This window comes from Gorilla gorilla, chromosome 1 (genome assembly GCF_029281585.2).
Source record: "Gorilla gorilla gorilla isolate KB3781 chromosome 1, NHGRI_mGorGor1-v2.1_pri, whole genome shotgun sequence".
In the NCBI taxonomy this organism is placed as follows: domain Eukaryota; kingdom Metazoa; phylum Chordata; class Mammalia; order Primates; family Hominidae; genus Gorilla; species Gorilla gorilla.
In genome coordinates, this window is record NC_073224.2 from 74,376,860 (window position 1) to 74,401,655 (window position 24,796).

General features: G+C 43.2%; 2 protein-coding genes across 2 annotated transcripts; both read left to right on the forward strand.

The window, feature by feature from the left end:
• The first annotated feature begins 275 nt into the window (after positions 1–275).
• LOC101130064 (transmembrane epididymal protein 1) lies at positions 276–1,096 on the forward strand. The gene is given in 2 exon segments (XM_004065360.5): positions 276–405; positions 408–1,096. Coding segments are annotated over 2 exon segments (819 nt in total).
• A 16,750-nt stretch (positions 1,097–17,846) lies between these two features.
• LOC115930307 (transmembrane epididymal protein 1-like) lies at positions 17,847–18,872 on the forward strand. The gene has a single exon (XM_031001184.2). It carries the CDS (start codon positions 17,847–17,849, stop codon positions 18,870–18,872), a length of 1,026 nt encoding a protein of 341 aa, XP_030857044.2.
• The last annotated feature ends 5,924 nt before the right edge of the window (positions 18,873–24,796 follow it).

Below are 24,796 nucleotides of genomic sequence, written 5' to 3' on the forward strand. Positions count from 1 at the left end.
ACTAAAAACCTAGGCTCCTGTCCAGAACTTTCCAGTCTGTGAGAGAGCAGTGGGCAGAAGGAGATGATAAAAGTAGGTAGAACTTAGCTCTGTATATATAGACCCAAAACTCGAGAGGCCTGTGAGGGAGAGGAGAGCAGAGAGGTCCTGAGTATTGTTCTTCACGCTTCAGTCAGACAGGCCTCTATTCCATGGGAAAGTTCATTGGCCATTTTTACCTGGGGCTATTTCTTTTCTGTTATGGGCTATATCAGGCCACAGTGGTCTCCAAGGGCATGATACTCAAAGGTTGTCTCCTGTATCCTCTGTGCTCTCCCAGGAATAAGCAAAGATGTGCCAGGCTGTGGAAAATAGCCTATGGAGGATTACTAAAGGTAGTGACTGGCTCCCTCTTAACATTTTATGTGGTCTCTGTCTTGATGGCGGGATGGTGCTAATGAGCAAGCAAGTGCCACCAAGGTTCATGTACCCCAAAGAGTGGCAGCACCTCACCATGTTCATCCTCCTCACTCTTAATGGCTGTGTGGACTTTATGAGCAAGAACGTGCTGCCTCAGAGGTGTGTGGGCCTAGAAAAAGGTACCCTGGTCCTGATCATCTACGAGCTCCTGCTGCTGATGGTGTCACATGTTAAAGATTCAGAAGGGGTGGAGCTGCACGTTCATTCTCTGCTCATCTTGGTGGTGTTCCTGCTGTTGCTGGTGTTGACTGCAGAACTGTGGGCTCCCAACATGTGTCATCTCCAGCTGATGGAGACCTTTCTGATCCTGATGATGGGCTCCTGGCTGATGCAGGCAGGCTTTATTCTATACAGACCTGTCTCTGGCTACCCATGGCAGGACGATGACATCAGTGACATCATGTTTGTCACCACCTTCTTCTGCTGGCATGTGATGATCAATGCCTCATTCCTGTTGGGAATCTATGGCTTCTCTTCCTTTTGGCATCATTGTTTAAGACCCAGCTTGAAGCTGACTGGGCCCAAAGAAGCTCCATATTATGCAAGCACTCCAGGACCCCTCTATAAGTTGCTACAGGAAGTGGAGCAGTCAGAGAAAGAGGACCAGGTTCTCTTTTTTTCTAAGAGCTCCCCCTGAGACAGGGCCTACAGTGGCTGGCACATCGTCCACCTCATCTTCCTCCTGTGGGCTCCTTAGCCACGAACATGGCACCCTCTTTGGTCCCCAGTGAAGGGAATGGCCCTGAAGGACAGTAATTGGCCTCGACTGTTGTCCCTGTAGCTGGGCCTCAGATTGCTGAGTAGATAGGGAGAGAGAAACCTGAAGAGGGGGCACAGATGGGGTTATGTGGATGGGGCAAAGTGGGAGAGGAGGAAGAGTCCCAAAGGGGTAGGAATGTGGCCAAGAAATATCCATAGCGGGAAGAAAACAATCAAAGGGAGGCCTCTGAAAGGAGGAGGGTGGAGCCCATCAGTGATGCCCTCACCAGCTGCCTGGCCTGGTTTTTACCTAAGGAATAAAGACTTCTCACAAATCAAGATTGGAGTGATGGGTATTTCTGTTGGCTAGCTAAGGTGAAACAGCGTAAACAGATGGAGTACCATTCACTTAACCCACCTGATTGAAATAAGAATCTCTTATGTATTTTTAACTTAGGTGGATTAGCATAGTTTCAAATTCTGCACATAAAGTGAGAATTAAAACTGTTTACATCATAGTTTTTCAAGTCTCCATAAACCAAACTTTCACTAAATGCCACCTCATCTCTTACTCCTGACCTCTAATCCAGCCAAAGCAAAGTGTTTTTCTACTTGTTTAACCACCACTAGCCCCAGCAGCAGTTTACTAGAGCCTAATTTACTATATCCTACACCTGAGCCTTTCGAAATAACGCTCTCTACAAAACCCATTGGCAGTCACATTTTTACTACACAATGTCATTCTACACTCAGCCATAAATTTCCTGCACCACTTCCACCAAAAAGTCCTCCTCCAGAAAAATTCTCATAGACTCCTTGGGTATGGAGATCTTCAGCAACTCGTGTAAATCTGCGTTGCTATTTGCCGGTGCTGCTGATACACTCTCCTTTGTTCTGTATCTCATATTGCTCCTCTCCAGGAAGTTTTGCCCCACCAACTACAAGGCAGGCTCCTGAACAGCAGGGAATTTATCATGTCCTAGTTACCCATTTCTGCTGCATGTTCCAGAAGAATATAACATTGTCCTCCACACAATTCATGCTTAATGAAGTCTCTCATTTGCTTCAAGCGCCTCCCTTTCCTGTCTCTTCTAAATGTAGTGTCTGCTATGTGAACTCTCGGAGAGGCAGCCACAGGCTAAGATTGCATCACACAGCAGCCGGTCTGTGTATAAAATAAACTCCACTGACCTTTTTAGGAGATTAGTTTACTCTGTGTATCATCCTTTACTAGACCTCTATGAGGTATGCCCTGTTGGCTTCCCAGATGTCTCCATTTTACATATTAAAAAACTGAAGACTTCCACAGGTGTCTGTGCCCAAAGACTCATGGCTGGTCTGAGACAGGACAGGAGCATACACTCTGAAAGTCAAGCCCCTGCTTCTGTTGTCTGGGCTCGAATGACTTCTCTGCAGAGAAAGGTGGAGGAGTGTGACTGACGTGGAAAACAAGATGAGTAGAAAGCAGGCGGCAAAAAGCCCCGGTGTGCATGAGTAGAACACTGCAATGATCCTCAGGCCTCCTAAAAAGTATGTGCACGTCATACTTTCTGTCTCTATCCTAGGCTGCCCTGGGTGTGCAGAGGATGCTGGGCTTCCATACCCCTGGCAGGGCTGATGTTTTGGGTACAGGTCAGACTGGAGCCTGACACAAGATGCTTCTAATCCTTCTTGTTTCTTGGGTTATGTCTAATTACTGGGCTCTTTTTCATTATTTATCATCTGGGCTCTCATTTTTTATTGCTTTTTTTTTTTTTGAGACAGAGTCTTGCTCTGTCACCCAGGCTGGAGTACAGTGGTGTGATCTCGGCTCACTGCAACCTCCGCCTCCCAGGTTCAAGCGATTCTCCTGCCTCAGCCTCCCAAGTAGCTGGGACTACAGACATGTGCCACCATGCCCAGCTAATTTTTGTATTTTTAGTAGAGACGGGGTTTCACCATGTTGGCCAGGCTGGTCTTGAACTCCTGACCTCAGGTGATCCACCCGCCTTGGCCTCCCAAAGTGCTGGGATTACAGGCATGAGCCACCGCGCCCAGCCTTATTGCCATTCTTGAATACAGTCATGGTAAATAATGAAGAAACCCAGAAAACACTTCCTTATTGATCTTATCAAGTCATTCATATCCTAGTTCTAAACTGCTAAGCAAATCTCTGATAATTAGTGAATTTCTCCCAACATAATATCTCATAAAATATGTCTTGCAACTAATATACCTGCATTTGTAGAAACATATTTAAATTGAGTGTACTCCCCTCCAAAAACATTCCCAATATAAGTTTAACAAAATTCAGCAAACCCATTGTAAAATATATCTGAGAAAGAAACACTGAGACAGCTCAGGCCTTTTTTTTCCCAGAAGAAAAAAATGAGGGAGAAAATTGCTTTGCCAGCTTTCATAGTCCATTATGAAATTAATTCAAGAATTAAAACAGTGTGGTATAGAAGCAAGCAAGTAACATAGGTCCATAAATCAACATGGTATAGCTTAATAGAGGCTCCAGAAACAAAAATATGGAATGCGAGAATTAAATACATATTATGAATGGTTTCTTCAATTAATGTGAGGAATAATTGGCTTTTTATTTGTAAAAACAACAACTTTGTTTCAAGGTATAGGCAGGGTTTATTCCTCGTAGATGCTCTGATATAAAATATGCTGCGCATCTCCCTCCTAGCTTCCACTGACTGCAGGTAATCTTTGGCATTCCTTGGCTTATACCTGCATCACTCCCATATATGCCTCCATCTTCACATTGTCTTCTCCTGTGTGTATCTCTGTGCCTTTAATCTCCTTCTGCTTTTCTCTTATAAGGACACCTGCCATTGGCTTTAGGGCCCACCCCAAATCCAAGGTGAGCTCATCTTGAGGTCCTTAACTTAATTATATCTGCAAATACTCTTTTCCAAATAAGATCACATTCACAGGTTCTAGGGGTTAGGACTTGGACCTATTTTTCTGGGTGCCACCATTCAATTCACTATCCTTTCATGTATAAAGAAGTCTCATGTCCCATGTCCTACTTCCGTTTGGGGCCTAGAGGCAGTTAACAGCTCCAACTATTACTCAAGTATCCCTTATGGTTTCCTTATACTCTGTCCACATCTGTAAAAGAAGTACCTTTATTTATGTATTTTTTAATTTATTTTTGAGACAGAGTCTCTTTCTGTCACCCAGGCTGGAGTGCAATGGTGCAATCTCAGCTTGTTGCAACTTCTACCTCCCGAGTTCAAGCAATTCTCCTGCCTCAGTCTCCTGAGTAGCTGGGATTACAGGCGCCCGCCACCACACCCAGCTAGTTTTTTTTGTATTTTTAATTGAGATGGGGTTTCACCATGTTGGCCAGGCTGGTCTCGAACTCCTGACCTCAGGTGATTCACCCGCCTTGGCCTCCCAAAGTGCTGGGATTACAGGTGTGAGCCACCGCGCCCAGCCCAGAAGTACCTTTATTAAACCCTCTTTGAACTATCCCAATTTGGGTTTCCATCTATTTCTAATTGAAACCCTACCTGAAACACCAGTAGAGGAATTACACCGCAGGCTGAAAGCTTAGAAAGAGTTCACCCTCAGATGTTGGGAAGAGTGAAAAAAGAAAACTTTCACTGCTGAATTTCACAAAAGTGAAGATCCGATGAAGGACACTTATTTGTAAACATATGGTTAATGAATGGAGGAGATTTTTCACCTCCAATCAAAACGACCAAGGGATTAATTAATATATTTAGGAATCCTAAAGAGCTACTGATTTCAAGGAACTATGCAAGGATTGGCAATAAAATAATGAGAAAAATGCAAATAACAATATACATAATTATATTGTAACTATGGTAATGGATAAAAAGGATAATTAGATGGTTTGGTAAGCAGAATTCTAAGATGGTCCCCAAGATTCCTGCTTTTGGTATACATATTCAGGTTAATCCCCTTCCCTTGAGTGTTGCTGGGACCAGTTCATATAAGGAAGTATCAAATCTAAGCTTAGTTACTAATCAGTTGACTTTGAATTAATCAGGAGGAAGATTGTCGTGGATGAGTCTGACCCATCCTTAATATATTTAGGATTCCTAAATATATTAATGAGCGCATTAAAAGAAGGTGAATCATCAAGGATTCACTCCTGCTGGCATGGAAGAAAACTCACAGCCATGTCGTGATTTGCCTATGAAAGCCATGTGCCAAGAACTGAGAGCAACCTTTAGCGCAGAAGACTCAGTTCACTACTGTTGGATTCCTGACCCAAGCAAACTTTGAAATGGTAAGTTTTCATTGTGTATGCTCCTAAATTTGTGTTAATTTGTTTCAAAGCAATAGGAAACTAGTAAAGGTGGTGTTAAATTTTAGTAAAGGTTTATCCAGCACTGTGAGCAGTAGAAAACACTGTATCATACTGAGATTTGTGGCACTATAACTGAGAGATTATATCCAAAATGAAGTAGGTGTACAAAGAAGAGCTAGTACTATTCTTACTGAAACTCTTCCAAAAAATCTAGGAGGAGGGATCCCTTCCTAAGTCATTCTACAAATCCAGTATTACCCTAATACCAAAATCAGGCAAGGATACAACAAAAACAAAAAGAAAATTACAGGCTAATATCCCTGATGAACACAAATGCAAAAATCCTCAACAAAATACTAGCAAACCAGATACAACAGCACATCAAAAAGTTAATCCACTATGATAAACTGGGCTTTATTCCAGGGATGCAAGTATGGTTTAACATACACGAATCAATAAATGTGATCCACCACGTAAACAGAACTAAGAACAAAAACCATATGATTATCTCAATAGATACAGAAAAAACATTTGATAAAATCCAACATCGACTCATGATTTAAAAAAAAAAAAACCCCAAAAAATGGCTGGGCACAGTGGCTCATGCCTGTAATCCCAGCACTTTGGGAGGCTGAGGTGGGCAGATCACCCGAGGTTGGGAGTTCAAGACCACCCTGGCCAACATGGTGAAACCCTATCTCTACTATAAAAATTAGCCAGGTGTGGGATTACATGCCTGTAATCCCAGCTGCTCAGTAGGCTGAGGCATGAGAATTGCTTGAACCTGGGAGGTGGAGGTTGCAGTGAGCCAAGATCGCATCATTGCACTCCAGCCTCATGACTCCAACAGAGTGAGACTCTGACTCAAAACAAAAACAAACAAACAAACAAAATCTAAACGTGGACAGAACATATGTAAAAATAGTAAGAGCCATTTATGACAAACCCACAGCTAACATCATAACAAATGGAGAGAAGCTAAAAGCATTTCCCCCTAAGAAGACAAGGATGTCCACTCTCACTACTACTATTCAACAAATACTGGAAGTCCTAGCTATTGGGCAGGAGAAAGAAATAAAAGGCATCCAAATTGGAAAAGAGAAAGTCCAGTTATCTCTGTTTGCCGACTACATGATTGTAGACCTTGAAAACTCTAAAGACTCCTAGACCTGATTAATAACCTCAGTAGTGTCAGGATACAAAATCAATGTACAAAAATCAGTAGCATTTCTATACCTTAAAAATGTTCAAGCTGAAAAACAAATTAAGAATTCAATTCCAGCTGGGCGCGGTGGCTCATGCCTGTAATCCCAGCACTTTTGGAGGCCAAGGCGGATAGATCACTTGATGTCAGGAGTTTGGAACCAGCCTGGCCAACATGGTGAAACCCTGTCTCTACTAAAAATATAAAACAATTAGCTGGGCATGGTGGTGGGTGCCTGTAATCCCAGCTCCTTTGGAGGCTGAGGCAGGAGAACTGCTTGAACCCGGGAGGTGGAGGTTTCAGTGAGCCGAGATCATGCCACTGCACTCCAGCCTGGGTGACAGAGCAAGATTCCATCTAAAAAAAATAAAAAGAAGAATTCAATGTCGTTTACTATAGCCACACAAAAAAATAAAAACTAGAAATACATTTGACCAAAGAGGTGAAAGATCTCTACAAAGAAAAATACAAAACACTGACAAAATAAACTGTAGAAGACACAAATGAATGGAGAAACATCCCAACATCCCATACTCATATACTGGAAGAATCAATATGGTTAAAATGACCATATTACCCAAATCAATCTACAGATTCAATGCAATTCTTATCAAATTACCAACATTATTTTTCACAGAATTAGAAAAGCAATCCTAAAGTTCATATGGCTCTAAAGAAAAGCCTAAATAGCCAAAACACTCCTAAGCAAAAAGAACAAAGCCAGAGGCATTACATTGCCAGAATTCAAATTATACTACAAAGCTAAAGTAACTAAAACAGCAAGGTATTGGTACAAAAATAGACGCATAGATCATGGTACAAAAATAAAGCCACATAGCAACAACCAATTGATCTTTGATAAAGTGGAGAAAAATAAAGAACGGGGGAAAGAGACCCTAAATGGTGCTGGGTAAACTGGCTAGCTATATGCAGAAGAATGAAACTGGACCCTTATCTCTCACTACATACAAAAATTAAAAGGAAATGGATTAAATACTTAAATGTAACACCTGAAACTATAAAAAAAAAACCTAGAAGGACACCTAAAAAAAAAATACTCTTCTGGATATCAGCCTAGCCAAAAAATTTATGATAAAGACTCCAAAAGCATTTATGCAACAAAAATAAAAATAGACAATGGGACTAAACTGAGATGTTTTTGCACAGCAAAAGAAATCATCAACAAGATAAACAGACAACCTACATAACGGGAGAAAATATTTACAAATTTTGCCTCCAACAAAGGATTAATATCCGGAATCTATAAGAAACTCAATTCAAGAAGAAAAAAATGAACAATTCCATTAAAAACTAGGCCAAGGACATGAACAGACATTTCTCAAAAGAAGAAATACAAGTGACCAACAAACACCTGAAAAAATGATCAACATCAATAATCATCAGAGAAATGCAAATTAAAACCTAACCGAGATACCAACTCTCAGCAGTCAGAATGGCTTTCATTAAAACGTCAAAAAAACAAAACAAAACAAAACAAAAACCCCAGATGTTTCCTTTTCTTTTCTTTTATTTGTGTTTTTATTATTATTATTTTTGAGACAGGGTCTCACCCTGTCACCCAGGCTGGAGTGCAGTGATATGAATACAGCTCACTGTAGCCTAGAACTCCTGGGCTTAAGTGATCTTCCTTGCCTCAGTCTTCCTAGTAGCTGGGACCACAGGTGAGCATCAACACGCAAGGGTATTTTTTATTTTTTATTTTTTGTAGAGGTGAGGTCTTGCCTTGTTACCCACAGCCAGTCTTGAATCCTACGCTTAAGCTATCCTTTCACCTTGGCCTTCCAAAATGCTGGGATTACAAGTGTGAGTTACCTCGCCCGTCCAAAAAATAGCAGATATTGGTGAGGATGCGGAGAAAAGGGAACACTTGTACACTGCTGGTGGGAATGTAAATTAGTTTGACTTCTATGGAAAACACTATGGACATATTTCAAAGAACTGAAAACAGAACTACCATTCAACCCAGCAATCCCACTATGGGCTATCTACCCAAGGAAAAGAACGCATTATATAAAAAGACACCTGCACTCATGTGTTTATTGCAGCACTGTTTACAAAAAGCAAAGTAATGGATCCAACCTAAATGTCTACCAACAGTTTATTGGAAAATGTGGTATATATACACCATGGGATACTATGCAGCCATAAAAAAGAACAAAATCAAGTCCTTTCCAGCAACACAGTTGGAGTTAGAGGCCATTATCCTAAGTGAACTGACACAGAAGCAGAAGATAAAATATTGCATGTTCTCAATTACAGGTGGGAGCTTTCTCCATCTTTATGTCCATGAGTACCATTGTTATTAAACAAATGATACTCATGGACATCAAGATAGAGAAAATAGACTCTGGGGACTCCAAGAGATGGGGGGTAGGGAGATAGGGTTTAAAAATTACCTACTGGGTACGATGTCCAATATTAGGTGACGGGTACACTAGAAGCTCAACCCCCACCATGACGCATGTAATACCCATGTCCGATGTAACAAACAAATACCCCCGAATCTAAAATTTAAAAAAAATAATAAAATGAAGCAGATACTGTTGAGAAGAAGCAGCTTCGCAGCCATTTACTTCTTGTGCTCTGGGTCTATAGTCATAAGGAAGCCTTTGTGAACTTAGGTTCCTGGGCCCCAGAAAGCAGGTGACTTAGACAGGGCACATAAATATCGTAGAACTGAGATAGTGAAGGCAGAGGAGAGGACTGGGTGGGAATAATTAGCTTAACCCTTCAGGTAGTTGGTCATAATTGATGGCCAGGAGTTGCATTTATATGAGCTTCCTGTGGTCCTCTTAGAGAAATGGTAGACAGCATGTATTAACTAACCGATTTAAACAGATAAACCCTTCAATCCTATTGGCTTAACACAATAGAAGGTTATTAATCCCTATACATAAAGTTGAATGCCAGCATTCCTAGTTGGCAGAGAGCCTTCCACATAGTCTTTCAGAAGCCAGGGTCCACCCATCCTGTGTCTTTGCCCTTCTGCAGAGCCCCCCAGTTCTCTATGTTCAGCCAACAGATATGAAAAAAGAAATGGGGATCAGGAGGGAGGCTTCCATGGGCCATGCCTTGAAGTGGAATACAGCACTTCTACACACATTCCACTGGCTCAAGCTCAGTCTCTGAGAGGCTGGGAAATGTAGTTCCTGCCTGGGCAGCCCCCTTCCACCACTCTACCTGTGGAAGGGAGTGAGACTTTTTGGTGGTCACATAGCTGTATTTTCCACATGAAACTTGAAGTTTAGAGAGATTCCCAAACTGCAGAATGAAGAATCCTGAAAAAAAGGAAGCAAAGGTTAACTCCTAACTAGGGGATGCATATTCTAGTTTGGAAGAAAAATGATCTTGGAAAAACAGATTCAGGGAGCTTGAGTTCTGTCCTCAGCCATGGGTTATGAGTCCATAGCATGGTCATAAGAGAAGACACAGTAATAACAGAGGTAGGGGCCAGGTGCAGTGGCTCACACCTATAAACCCAGCAATTTGGGAGGCCAATGGGGTGTGAATCACTTGAGGTCAGGAGTTCAAGACTAGCCTGGCCAACATGGTGAAACCCTGTCTCTACTAAAAACACAAAAATTAGCTGGCGTGGTAACACATACCTGTAGTCCCAGCTACTTGGGAAGCTGAGGCAGGAGAATTGCTTGAATCCAGGAAGCGTAGGTAGCAGTAAGCCGAGATTGCACCATTGCACTTGTAATGCCCAGGCATTACAGCCTGGGCAACAGAGTGAGACTCCGTCTCAAACCAAAAAAAAAAAAGGAATAACAGAGGTAGGGTGAGTATGTGCTTCTACCTTGCCAAAAGTTTCCATAAGAAAAAGAAGTTTGCAGCTATTGAAATGCAATTGTTGAAAAGCACCTGAAACCAATTATACAAATGGTGAAAACGAAGTCGTGGTTATGCAATGGAGGTATAAAGCTCACATTATACACAATTTTGAAGAGAAAAATTATGAGCTAGTGTGCCAGGTGAAATCAAGGATATATGACTCTTTTTTTTTTTTTTATTTTTTACAGAGTCTCACTCTGTCACCCAGGCTGGAGTGCAATGGCACGATTTCAGCTCACTGCAATCTCCACCTCCCAGGTTCAAGCAATTCTCCTGCCTCGGCCTCCCAAGTAGCTGGGATTACAGGCACCCACCACCACGCCCAGCTAATGTTTTGTATTTTTAGTAGAGACCGGGTTTTGCCATGTTGGCCAGGCTGGTCTCGAACTCTTGACCTCAGGTGATCCACCCGCCTCGGCCTCCCAAAGTGCTGGGATTACAGGTGTGAGCCACCGTGCCCAGCCAAAGGATATATGACTCTTGAACTAAAAAATTAGAATGTTGCTTTCCATTTCTTTTATTTTTTTCTCTTTGTCTTTTCTTTTTCTTTTCTGATTTAATTTTTTTGCTGTGCCTCCACCTGAGTGCCTGGGCCAGTGGTGCAGGCGCAGGCAGCAGGAAGTTTTCCAGCTCTTATAAGCCTTGTTTTGGTAAGTCAGTGACAAATCCCAAGGCTTAGTAACCCTTACTTGAAATAAGATGAAAGTTTGAAACATGAGCAGATGAGCTATCTCTGACCTTGTTCTGATTTCCCTGGACCCACTCTCTGTATGACCCTCTCAAGCCTCCAGCCTTCTGACCTTGTCTTCCTAAGGTGTACTTGGCCTTGCCGATGATGCCCCTCCTAAACAGAGTTAAATTAAAATATCCCTTAGAAAAACATCATAGTCTGTGGGAAAAATCCCACAGTCATTAAGAAGTTTATAGTGTAGTGCTCTAGATGCCATTTCTGATCAAACTTCTACCTCTTCAATGAACTGCTTCTTTTACTGAAACTTTAAAATGGATATTTCCCTCAACAGGTCATTCGATCCCATCCAATATCTGTGTAATCCATCACGGTAGCCATTAATCACATGGGGCTATTGAGAACTTGGAATAATATTGAAAATAATAATAATATTAAGATAATAATAATAATAATATTGAGAACTTGTCTAAATTGAGATGGGCTGTAAGTGTGAAGTACACACTGGAGTTTGAAGATTCTGTATGAAATAAGAAATATAAAATACTTCATTCAGTCTGGGCATGGTGGCTTATGCTTGTAATCCCAGCACTTTGGGAGGCCAAGGTGGGCAGATCACTGGAGGCCAGGAGTTTGAGACCAGCCTGGGTAACATAAGGAGACCCTGTCTCTGCACAAAATTTTAAAAATTGGCTGGTGTGGTGGTGTGTAACTGTAGTCCTAGCTACACAAGAGGCTGAGGCCAGAGAATAGCTTCAGCGCAGGAGTTTGAGGCTTCAGTGAGCTGTGTTTGCACCCCTGCACTCCAGCTTGGGTGACAGAGTGAGACCCTGTCTCTTAAAAACAAAACAAAATAAAACAACTTGTGGCTCATGCCTGTAATCCCAGTGCTTTGGGAGGCCAAGGTGGGTGGATCGCTGGAGGCCAGGAGTTTGAGACCAGCCTGGCCACCATGGTGAAACCCCATCTCTACTAAAAATACAAAAATTATCTAGGCGTGGTGGCACATACCTAATCCCAGGAGCTGGGAGGCTGACGCACAAGAATTGCTTGAACCTGGGAGATGGAGGTTGCAGTGAGCTGAGATTGTGCCATTGTACTCCAGCCTGGGTGGCAGAACAAGACTCTGTCTCAAAAAAAAAAAAAAAAAAAAAAAAAGTAACTCATAACTTTTATATTAATTACATTTTGAAATAGTATTTTTGATATATTGGGTCAAATCTCATGAAAATCAATTTCACCTTTTTTATACTTATTGAATGTGGGGGTTGGAAAATTCAAATTTACATGTGACGTTTGATTTCTATGAAACAGAAGTAGTCTAAAAAGTAGTCTAAATAGTTCCCTAATGTGTGTGTGTATGTGTGTGCATGTGTGTGTAGAGGTGTTGTGCCTTCAACTAAACAGTAAGCTCTTAGATGGAAATAATTTGTCTTTATACTCCTTTATAAGTCCTGCAGACTCAGAAGGGTCCACAGCAGTTAGGAAATCCAATGTTTACTGGGTTCCTGAGGACGTTCTTGAGTACTCTGGCATTTCATGATGCCAGACAAAGGGCAGTGGTTGTATCTGGGGTCCCTCAGGAATGTGGGGCGGCAGGTGGGGAGGCAGGTCTGGGGGGAGTCTCGCCGTGGAGCAATTGGGCAAGGAGGGACCTCCTGGATGCCCATGGTCAAGCAACTTTTGGAAACTCAGTCTCCCATTGTTTAGGAAAAACTTTTAAACTGTGTTTTTCCTCTGCTCTCACACCACAGAATTCAACACAGAAAACTTCTGTAAGCAAATTTGGGGGGTTTTCCTTCACACACACCAACTGGCAGACAACAGCAGGGTGTTGGTAATTAAATTCCAACACTATTTACCTGGAGATAGCATCAGATCCCACAGGGTGAGGGCTCAATCCCCAAAACTGCCCCCGCTCCCAACAGCAGTGGCAAGTATGGGCTTTCAGAACTTCTGACGACCAACTTTAAGTTGGGGTTCCCATAACCCTCTCTTTGGATTTGATTAATTTGCAAGAGCAGCTCACAGAACTCAAAGAAACACATTTGCCAAGTTACTATAAAGGATATTGCAAAGAATACAGATGAAGAGATGTGTAGCGTGAGGTATGGGGGAAGGGGCACAGAGCTTCCATGCCCTCCATAGGTGTGCCACTCTCTAGGAACTTCCACCTGTTCAGCTACCTGGAAGCTCTCTCAACATTTCTTTGGTCTTTGCGCTTTTCTTTTTTTCTTTTTTTTTTTTTTTTGAGACGGAGTCTCACTCTGTCGCCCGGGCCGGAGTGCAGTGGCGTGATCTCAGCTCATTGGAACCTACAGTTCCAGGTTCAAGCAATTCTCCTGCCTTAGCCTCCCGAGTAGCTGGGATTACAGGCATGCACCACCTCGCCCAGCTAATTTTTGTATTTTTAGTAGAGATGGGGTTTTACCATATGTCCAGGCTGGACTCGAACTCTTGACCTCAAGTGATCCACCCGCCTTGGCCTCCCAAAGTGCTGGTATTACAGACGTGAGCCACCACTTCCAGCCCTTTGGGCCTTTTAAGGAGACTTCATTGATTGTCCATGAATGATGCATGGACAAATATGTCAAAATGTGATTGGACAAAAAGGGTATGATGGAAACCCAGGAAGGCCTGTCTGTTCAGATTCTTCTTGGTCTCTCCATGCAGCATTCCTTCCTCCAGAGTATGGGGCACGACTCTCTCTGGAATGAAGGTCTTATGACCTGCAATCAGATTAGGGTCCTGCCTTGGGCAAGTGAAAGGAGGGGAGGAGAAGGTCAGAGAGAGAGATTCTGTTTCCTGAGGTCTGCTTTTGAAGCCTAAAGTGCTCCCAACATTATGACAAAAGACTGTATCAGGGTTAAGGGAGATATGAGCTAGGAGCCATGGACAAAAACCAACATGTATATAATCATAATATCACACCCATGAAACAGCTTTCCAGGTACTTCGTGTCCACAGACTCTGGAGCTGTCTGGCAGTTCTGCTAATCATTCACCACCTTTGGCTCCTTGCTCAGCTGCTTGTGGGCAGCGTCTGGTTTGGAATGGGCGATTCCTATCTTCAAAGTCCTGGAATCAGGATGTTCATGTTTTAATGAACTGTGTGCAGCCTTGATGTCTGGCCAAGGCAGAGGACTGAACATCCCAGACAGGACCGTAAGTGGGGGTGTATGTCCTGCATTCATGCCACATTCAACCTCCCATTGCTGTTGAGTCAGTGCTGCTGTTCTCCCTCCTCTTCTGACCACTGGTGCCCAGCTCTCAGCTGCCAGGAGCAGCTATGGAAATGAGTGTGAAAGCCAGAATAAGCTCTGCTACTTCCACCTTGTGTGGACCACAAACCTGAGATTCAAGAAGCAATATTAAGAGTAACCATTGTGATAGATGCCATATACTGCACCCCCCACCACATCACCAAAAAAGAATGACCAAATGCATTTATTCTTGAGGCCTGAACAACACGGCTCCTGGAGGAGCAACAGACTGCCTGCTTCTCCCAGGACAAATCCAAGAACCAAGGAGAGTCCCTGAGGTTCTCTTCTGTGTGATTCATTCAGAAGTATTGCTCTCAGATTTTCTCTTTGAATCTCCTTCCTCTGAGCATTCAGGTCTACTGTGCTTCCATGTATTTTGATAGTTCATCAAAAGGGAGAAGGAGACAGGAGACAAACATGCTCACCTTTGTGTCACAACATCTATGCCTTTTTATTTTCACTGTAGGAAAAATTAAGTCCAACACTCACTTTTTGTAGATAAGGGTATGACATTCAGGAAATCAAGAGAAAACTAGAACTAGAACCCAGATTCTGACTTCACATCAATGTATTTTCCACTTCCTCATGCTGCCTTCTGAAGACTGTCTCTACACCTCACTGGTGACAATGATCACCTCCAGGTTGTGGGATTACAGATTTTTTTTTTTGAGATGGAGTTTCACTTTTGTTGCCCAGCCTGGAGTACAATGGCGCGATCTCAACTCACTGCAACTTCCATCTCCCGGGTTCAAGCAATTCTCTTGCCTCAGCCTCCCAAGTAGCTGGGATTACAGGCATGTGCCACCATGCCCGGTTAATTTTGTATTTTTAGTAGACACGAAGTTTCATCATGTTGGTCAGGCTGGTCTTGAACTGCTGACCTCAAGTGATCCACCCACCTCGGCCTCCCAAAGTGCTGGGATTACAGGTGTGAGCCACCACACCTGGCCTTACAGATGATTTTTAATGTTCTTTTTGCTTATATAATTTATGTTGTACTGAAGGGATGTGGAAAGAAACAAAATGGAAAGAAAGAAAGAAAGAGAGAGAGAAAGAAGGAAGAAGGAAGGAAGGGAGGGAGGGAGGGAGGCAGAAAGAAAGAAAGATAAGAAAGAAAGAAAGAAAGAAAGAAAGAAAGAAAGAAAGAAAGGAAGGAAAAGAAAAGAGAAAGAAGAAAGAAGGAAGGGAGAGAAAGAGAGATAGAGAAAGAAAGAGAAAGAAAGAAAGAAAAGAAAGAAAGAAAGAAAAGAAAGAAAGGAAAGAAAGAAAGAAAAAGAAAGAGGCAGCAGGCAGACAGGAAGGCAGGCAGGCAGGCAGGAAGGGAGGGAGGGAGGGAGGGAGGGAGGGAGGGAGGGAGGGAGGGAGGGAGGGAGGGAAAAAAGGCTGGCACAGTGGCTCACACCTGCAATCCCAGCAGTTTGGGAGGCAAGGCAGGAGGATCACTTGAGCCCAGGAGTTTAAGACCAACCTGGGCAACAAAGTAAGAATCTGTCCTTAAAAAGAAAAAAAAAAAAAAACCTGATTCTTCTACAATGACTCTATATTAATTCTATAACACCCAAAAATTAAAATTAAATTAGCAAAGTAAATTCCTTCAGAAAGCAGAATTAAGTTTTGTTTTTATAGCCTACCTTCACATTCGACCCCCAGCCACACCAGATCTCACAACTGCAAGAAGAAGTATGAATTATTGCCACGCTCAACTGCAGAGAGAGATATCTAATTTTTCTGGCATAAAGTAGGCTTGAGAAAGTGTAAGTTAGGCATTTGGATGGGAGAGTGGGCTCAGAGGCAGCACTGTGCCCTGTGTGTAAACTCTCCTCCTCCCCACTGGGGGCGCCATCAGCACACAGGTGTTGCCTCTGCTTTACAGCATTGCTTGTAGTGTGAGCACGGATGATTACGCAGAGGACTGAGTCAGCAAGGTTCATCATCTGCGATGAACTTCCACTCGCCTCAGCACACCTATTGCCCTCAGAGAAACTCCTGCTGCAGGGACCCTCTGCAATAAACTCTGAACCACTTGTGTGCCTGGGGATGCTTCACATTCCCTGTACCTTGTTCTCCACCATTCCCCTTTCTCAGGCTCGGAGGGCTGTTACCCAATACCTAGAACTCTGTCCTCCTAGATGCATTAGACACTCATCAAGTAATCACTGAGAAAGGAAGTTGGTGGCTGTTTCACATTAAAATATCAGTGGCCAATACCAGCTCACTAGGGTGATTCCTCTCAGTGGTATCTCCATTTTCAGGACTCATCTTACTTCCTTGTATCAGTTAGGGATGGCTGATGGAAGCAGAGTGATGGGATATGGATGCCTGATAGAAACTAGACCTTACACATGGGATCTGGTGACAACATCTACGGAAAGCTGTTTTCTCTCTGCTGTGTGGGGGACCTGAAGTCATTTCAGGTTGAGGTGGTAGCAGTCAGCAAGAACCATATTATATGAACGAGGGAAGACCAAAGACAAACCAAAACCAGAACCTACCAGGACAAACTGGAGCCCATGTCCTCCTCTCCCTATCTCATACCTCAATGGCAGGCAACCTGCAGAAGTAGCTCGGGGCAGCTCTAGGCCTGGCTGCTGCTCATCTGGGAGGTGAGCCCGCAGAACAGTGACACAATGCATGAGCTACAGCAGTATCCAGCACCCTATGCCTTTGGAGTATTCTTAGGCTGCTGCTTCACTTCCGCCTTCAGATTCTCATGTAAATTCCACCTGTAGCCAAACCTAATTTGGAACCACATTGGGAAGGAAATTCCGGGTTCAAGCTCAAGTTATGCTGACACTACTACAAAATCACCACAGCCCCTAAAATCAATACCCAGGGGTGGCTTTTCAGATTCATCTCCTGGCCAGTAGAAATTTTGAAGTGGTGGTGGTTGGGGGAATGTGAGCAGGTAATGGGGGGATGCTGAAGGGGGCTTTCTTGGAGGTCTTCAAGATGTGTCTATCACAGATAAGTAGAAAAGCCAGATGGGTGGTATACTATATATCCAAATGTTCAAAAGTATGTATCCATTAAGAAAATGTTTGACTTTACAATTGGACCAAAATGATGTCTAAGAAGGACTGAAGCATACTCAAGAGTTTATGAGTGTCCATGTCATGCTAGATACCGTCATGGCAACCCACTCCATTTTCCTCTCCTTTTGTCCTCCGAGCTCTGGGCAGGACAAGAGGAAGGAAGCCATGGGACATAGGGATGAGTGTAACCAGAAGCACCACAAGGGCTGTAAGAGGGTCCTCTGAAAGCCCATTCACCAACTACTTTGGCAGAAGCCAGTGCATTCCCAATGTACCGGAATGGAATGGAATGATAGGCCATATTCCACTGAATGTGTAGGCTTGTCTTGAGAAACATTTCCTCTTTGTGGGGGAGCAGTGGGTGCGGTGAGATGATAAAATGTAGGTGGAAGGCAGTTCTTTCCAAAGCCCAGAACTTGAAGTGGCTGCATAAAGTGAGGCTGTGCCTGAGTATCGCACTTCTCTCCTTCAGTGGACAGATTGATGGTTCCATGGGAACCTTTATTGGTCATGTGTATCCAGGGCTGTTTCTGTTCTTATATGGACTATATCAGGCAGTAGTAATGTCCAAAGCTATAATATTCAGTGACTCTCTCCTGTATCCTTTGTCCCCTCCCAGGAATAAGGGAAGATGTGCCAGGCTGTGGAAAATAGCCTATGGAGGTTTGTTGAAGATGGCGACCGGCTCCCTGTTGACAGTTTATGAGGTCAGCTGCATTAAAGGAGGGTTGATATTGATGAACAGGGAGCTGCCATCAAGGTTCATGTACCCCAAAGAGTGGCAGCACCTCACCATGTTCATCCTCCTCACTCTTAATGGCTGTGTGGACTTCATGAGCAAGAACGTGCTGCCTCAGAGGTGTGTGGGCCTAGAAAAAGGTACCCTGGTCCTGAGCATCTACGAGCTCCTGCTGCTGATGGTGTCACGTGTTAAAGATTCAGAAGGGGTGGAACTGCACATTCATTCTCTGCTCATCTTGGTGGTGTTCCTGCTGTTGCTGGTGTTGACTGCAGAGCTGTGGGCTCCCAACATGTGTCATCTCCAGCTGATGGAGACCTTTCTGATCCTGATGATGGGCTCCTGGCTGATGCAGGCAGGCTTTATTCTATACAGACCTGTCTCTGGCTACCCATGGCAGGACGATGACATCAGTGACATCATGTTTGTCACCACCTTCTTCTGCTGGCATGTGATGATCAATGCCTCATTCCTGTTGGGAATCTATGGCTTCTCTTCCTTTTGGTATCATTGTTTCAGACCCAGCTTGAAGCTGACTGGGCCCAAAGAAGCTCCATATTATGCAAGCACTCCAGGACCCCTCTACAAGTTGCTACAGGAAATGGGGCAGTCAGAGAAAGAGGACCAGGCTCTCCTCCTTCCAAAGAGCTCCCCCTGAGACAGGGCCTACAGTGGCTGGCACATCGTCCACCTCATCTTCCTCCTGTGGGCTCCTCAGCCACGAGCATGGTACCCTCCTTGGTAAAGGTAATGGCCTTGAAGGCTAGCAGTTGGTCCCGTCTGCTGGTTCATTTTCTTTTCTTTTCTTTTCTTTTTTTTTTTTTTTTTTTGAGACAGAGTCTCGCTCTGTTGCCCAGGCTGGAGTGCAATGGCACAATTTTAGCTCAGTGCAACCTCCGCCTCCCGAGTTCAAGCGATTCTCCTGCCTCAGCCTCCTGAGTAGCTGCAATTACAGGAGCCTGCCACCATGCCCATGCTGGTGCATTTTCTGTCCCTGAGCCTCTAATTACTGAGAAGATAAGGGTAGAGGGATTGAGAAAGAGACGCTGATGGGATTTGCGGGAGGGAGGGAAAAGGACCAGGAGAACACTTTTTCTTAGTGTGCAAGAAAAGCCACTGGGGGAAGAGAATGCAACAAAAGGAAGAGCTGTGAAGGGAGGAGAACAGAGTCTAGCAGTTATGCTGTCACTAGCGTCATCAGGCACAAGGGATTGCCTTTTACCTGAGGGAATAAAGACTTCTCACAACTCAAAACTGGACCCATTCAGATCCCATCTTGATAAAGAAAAGTGGGTACTTTACGTGCTCACCAAAGTGGTGCCACCATGTGGAAATAGCGTGATAGAATTTATAATTAATTCATACAGGCTGAAATTATGCTCGCTTTGCCTCCTTCTCTCTCCGCAGCTTTCAAGAATTGGCTTCATTTCAAACTTTACATATAAAGTGAGACTTTTTAAATACTTAATAACATTTCAAATCCATAATTTAAATTTGTATAGAATTCAACTGCTATAGCATTTCTATAGAATTCAAATGCTTGGTACTTCCCTGACTTCTCATTTTATTACTCTTATTCTAGCCCAAACTTTCCTTTTCACCATGACCACCCTTGCACATGCAATTTAGCAGATACCATTCTTGGGTCTTTGCAAATTTCTTTTCCTTGCAAATCACAGCCAGTCATCCTATAGTCACATATTTACCATGTTATTCGATTCCCAGAATAAACCTACATCCACCCCCGCCGCCCCACCGCACCAAGTATCCCCAAGGTGGCCTTCTCCAGAACTCTTATTGATTCCCTTGTTTTGGAACTCTTGGGCACTTACCTTAAATCTGCTTTGTTAGTTTGCTCATACAGGTGACACACTTTCTTTTATACTGCTGCTGAAATCATTTTCTTTCAGGTTTTTCCTCACCCACTAAAGCACAGGCTCCTAAAGGGAAAAGACTTTGCCTTATCCAAGTTACCAAATTTCCTATGTATACTCCAGCTATGGATCATGGTTATGTTTAATAAGGGCTTCTTTGCTTCCAGAGTCTTCCCTAATCCTGTTTCTTCTAAATGCATTGCTGGACAGGTTGGAGGTTTTGTGAATCTCTCTGGGTGACAACAACAGTCCTGAACACTGAGTCACTGCCTTAGTAATGCGCCCACTCTCTTCCTTGTTTTGGGGTATAATAACGTCCAGTAACTTGTTTCTGAAGTTGACTCTGTTATTGTTTTTAATCCTCACAAATGTTTCTATAAGGAGTCTCTAGAAAACTGAGACTCCAGCAGGTTGACTTGCCCAAGTCTCACAGTTGGTATGAGGCAACACAGGAATTTAAGTGCAGGTGTGTCTGACGCAAGTGTGACTGTGTCCTCTGGGCCACAATGACTTTGCTAATGGCAATGGAGAAACAAGTTATCTCAAAATGAAAAAAATGAAATTGTGAAAGAAAGAAGAAAGACGGCTGGGCACTCTGGCTCACGCCTATAATCCCAGCACTTTGCGAGGCCAAGGCGGGCAGATCCCTTGAGGTCAGGAATTCGAGACCAGCTTGGTCAACATGGTGAAACCCTGTCTCTACTAAATATACAAAAATTAGCTAGGCGTGGTGGCCCGCACCTATAATCCCAGATACTCGGGAGGCTAAGGCAGGAGAATCACTTGAACCTGGGAGGCGGAGGTTGCAGTGAGCTGAGATTGCACTACTGCACCCTAGCCTGGGTGACAGAGTGAGACTATGTCTTAAAAAAAAAAAAGAAAAAAGAAAGGAAGGAAGGAAAGAAAGAAAGAAAGAAAAGAAAACAAGCCAGAAAGCCCAGGTAAAGCAAACAGCACAGTGTAAACACCCTAGACCTCCCTTAGGAGTGTGTTTATGCAACACTTTCTGTCCCCTACCCTGACCCCCATCTCCCCCTGGGGGTGAGAATCTGGCAGACTCTCAACTTCTGGCTGGGTCTTACATTTCTGGGCTCAGATCCAAAGCAAGGGCTGGGGATAAGACTTGTTTGTGACCAAGGCTTCTAAAGTTTGCCATTTCCCCTTTACTCTTGGTTCCTAGCCTTTTTTCAATTACTTTTCTTTGGGAGCCTTCCTTTTCTCTTTACCTCTCTTACACATTAATGGGAGGTGATGAAAAAGCACAAACACTTAGCTGCCTGTTTCCCGTAATGAGGCCTAATTCTATAACAATAAGCCTCTGGTAATCAAGTGATACCCCCCAACATAATAGCTTTCAAATATTCAGTGTAGGCAATAAGCCTGCATGTTATTAACTTACTAGATTTAAGATGTAACAGAAAGGTCCTCCCACTAAAGGCTACTCAAGAAAAAACTCAAAACACTCAAGCTTTGGGGGAGTTTGTCATTCTCACAAAATTCCACCAGAGGGCACTAGGTTCACACCACCCCGGCCAAGCTTCTGATTCTCCAACCCCAGTAAACAAGTCTCCAGAGAACGGGTTTAAAAGAAGTGGAAGAGGAGAACGGACAGGAAAAATCCAGAACCAGACTAAGAATTGCCCAAGCATCCAGAAAACATACCCTAGGGCTGTTTGTTTACTGTTAAAATTTGGCGAGTCAATGTGAAATAAACAGGGATCCAAATTAACTAATGAGGTGGGAGGGGAGGAAGGGCTGTGGACCCCATTGAGGATTTCTTTGGGAATGGTACCAACTAAATCACATACTCTGACCTAAATAATTTTTTGATCAGAATGCTAAATTCTCTTAAATTTTTTAATTAGCTTCAATAATGTTCCAATCAATCTACAGAACAACGATCTGTACAGTGTAAATTGAGAATAAAGGATAAAATGTATCTAAAAAAACCCCAGATTCACAAAACAATGAAACTGGAGGCAGATTATCAGATGTGAAAAATGATCTCCAAAGAGTCCTTCAAAGAGAATCTTTCCTACGGTGTTGTTTTTTTCTGCTAATCTAGTTATTCACAAAGAAAATATATATTGAGTGTCTGCTATACAGAAGTCACTGGGTAAGCATACCCAGGATTGAGAGGTAAATGGTTGCTCCCTGTCCTCTGCACCTCCCTCAGTGAGGACTGTAGGAATTTCAGTATTTTAGAGATGGTGGCCCCAGAACAGATCACCCACAGACCAAAGAGACTAAAGGAAAGGGAACAGAAAAAGAACAGCACCTTGAAAGCTCATTAGGCTCTAAATTACTAACCTAACGTGACTTCATCAAGTTACTATGAGTTATCTAAGCCTCAGTTCCTCATCTTTAAGATAGAATGATGTGAAGATCTAATTCTAGAATTGTATGGCTTTAATTTTCTCAATAGGACATTTTCCCCAGGTTGTTAACTAAGATGAACTTGATTCTTCCCAACTTTCCACGTAGTTTCCTGCTAGAGACATGATTCAGGGTAGAGCTCAAACAGACCCAAACCTTCCATCATAACATGCAGTTGGGGAAATGAAGTGTTCCTTGTATTTGACTGATTTCAGCACGCATCCTACAAAACTCAAATCAGGCTACAGATATGGCTGAGATGTGAATTTCCAATTTCCTGTCTTGAACTGAAGAATATCAAACAATCAAAAACTGTAAAGAACAATTCATCCATTCTTAGTGCTAGTTACTGAACTGAAGTATAATGTAAATGTAGTCTTTCCTTCTCTAATTGTATAAAGTGAAATTTGAAAGCTTGGCCAACTACAGCTTTTCCCTAAATTATGGTTTAAGAATAATGCTATCAACTTCCAGAGCTATTTCTTTTCTTCTTCATTTTTATTATTATTATTTTGATTTTGTTTAAGATTCTACTATGGTCCATTCTTTTGGAAAGAACTGATGTTGGTTTATTACATAATAATAATTTTTAAAAGAATATTTTACAATTCTGGGTTGGGTTTCCAGGGTGTTCCCCAACCCTGAGTCTCAATTGTATCTCTTTAACATGATTTAAAGGTCTCACTGAATGCCTATTGAAATCATTCATACACAGGGAAAACTCCATTTCCTAAACAGAAAAGGTTTGGTCAATGTGAGCCCTACCCTAAATTTTGTGTCTAATGTGTATACTGCAACCACACAGGCCCTGTGAAGGCACTCCAGATCCCCAGGTAAAGGACGTCATACTTGCAGAGTGAGAATGGATCCTTTAAAAGACAGAGAAAGGGCCGGGCACAGTGGCTCACGCCTGTAATCGCAGCACTTTGGGAGGCCGAGGCAGGCGGATCACAAGGTCAGGAGTTCAAGACAAGTCTGGCCAATATGGTGAAACCTTGTCTCTACTAAAAATACCAAAAAATTAGCTGGGTGTGGTGGCACACGCCTGTAATCCCAGCTCCTCGGGAGGCTGAGGCAGGAGAATTGCTTGAACCCGGGGGCAGAGGTTACAGTGAGTGGAGGTTGCAGTGAGCCGAGATCGCGCCACTGCATCCAGCCTGAGCAACAGAGTAAGACTCCGTCTCAAAAAAAAAAAAAAAAAAAAAAAAGAGAAAAGTTGTTTCCTAATAGAGATAAGATTTGGGAGTGGAGCAAAATCCCAATACAAAGCTTTTATTTCAGGCAGCAGAATGACATTGAAGAAATACTTTTAATCTCAGGCTATTTCTGCAGATTTGGAACAAAATCTTTCCCTGTAATTGCTCTCCCACTCCACCCACCCCATGGACATGGCAATTCTACTCTAAGAGAGAAAAATATGACTTCAAAGCACATGCAATGGAACCCCTTGTCAGCACTGATATGGTGTGTACCAAGAAACAGAAAAGTTCATGGGTTCAAGCATTCTAATGCTCTTTTTATGGTGGGGGTGAAGAATGGGGGCGGGTGGCAATTTAGAGAAGAAGGGGAAGGAGAAGAAAGGGCAGCAGACACAGCAAAGTCAAACTGGATGAAACAGGCTGTTTTACTTTTAACTTCTCTAAAAGTACAGTCTGGGTTTCTGCGGGTGAACCAGTTAAGGGTTTTCTTCTGCTTTTACTTCTCGCCTATGCTCAAGCCTCCCTGGTCAGTTCTTGGACTCATCTGCGCCCTAATTTCATCATTTTAAGTAAATGTGGGGCTGGCCAAGGAGGACAAGGCCTCTTGTTCACTCCTGAAAGAGTCAGTGGTCATGTATTATGTTCCTAACCCTTATAAAGCGTGCCCCTGGTCACACGAATGGATCAAAGCAAATCCATTTCCATTCTCGGAAAAGCAGCTCAAAGCACATGTTCTCTTGATGGTGCCGCTGTCACTTCTGTGTGGTTAACAAATATCATTTATTGAACACTCACCGTGGACACTACTGGGGGATATGACAATGAATAAACTGCTCAATGAGGTCAAGACATCTAGGAAGGGAAGCAGGCACTCAAATGGCAGAAATACCATAAGCCTGCAGAACCGCACTCGCGCCTTACCATTCCGTTCTCTGTTATGTTTGTCATCCCCACCTCAGGGGCTGGTGGTGTGTGCAGCAGAGGCTCTGGCTTATGGTTCGGTAGTTTGGTATCTGGAAATGATTAATAACATCTTTTAAAATAAAAACATCACTTTTCTCCTCCTTTGCTCCCCTTCCTCGACCATTTAAACTCAAACCTTTACAGAAAGAAATGAAGACAGCTCACTGTGT

What these genes read in the sequence shown, in the direction of transcription:
- LOC115930307 (XM_031001184.2), top strand. Translation starts at nt 17,847, where the DNA reads ATGATAAAATGTAGGTGGAAGGCAGTTCTTTCCAAAGCCCAGAACTTG.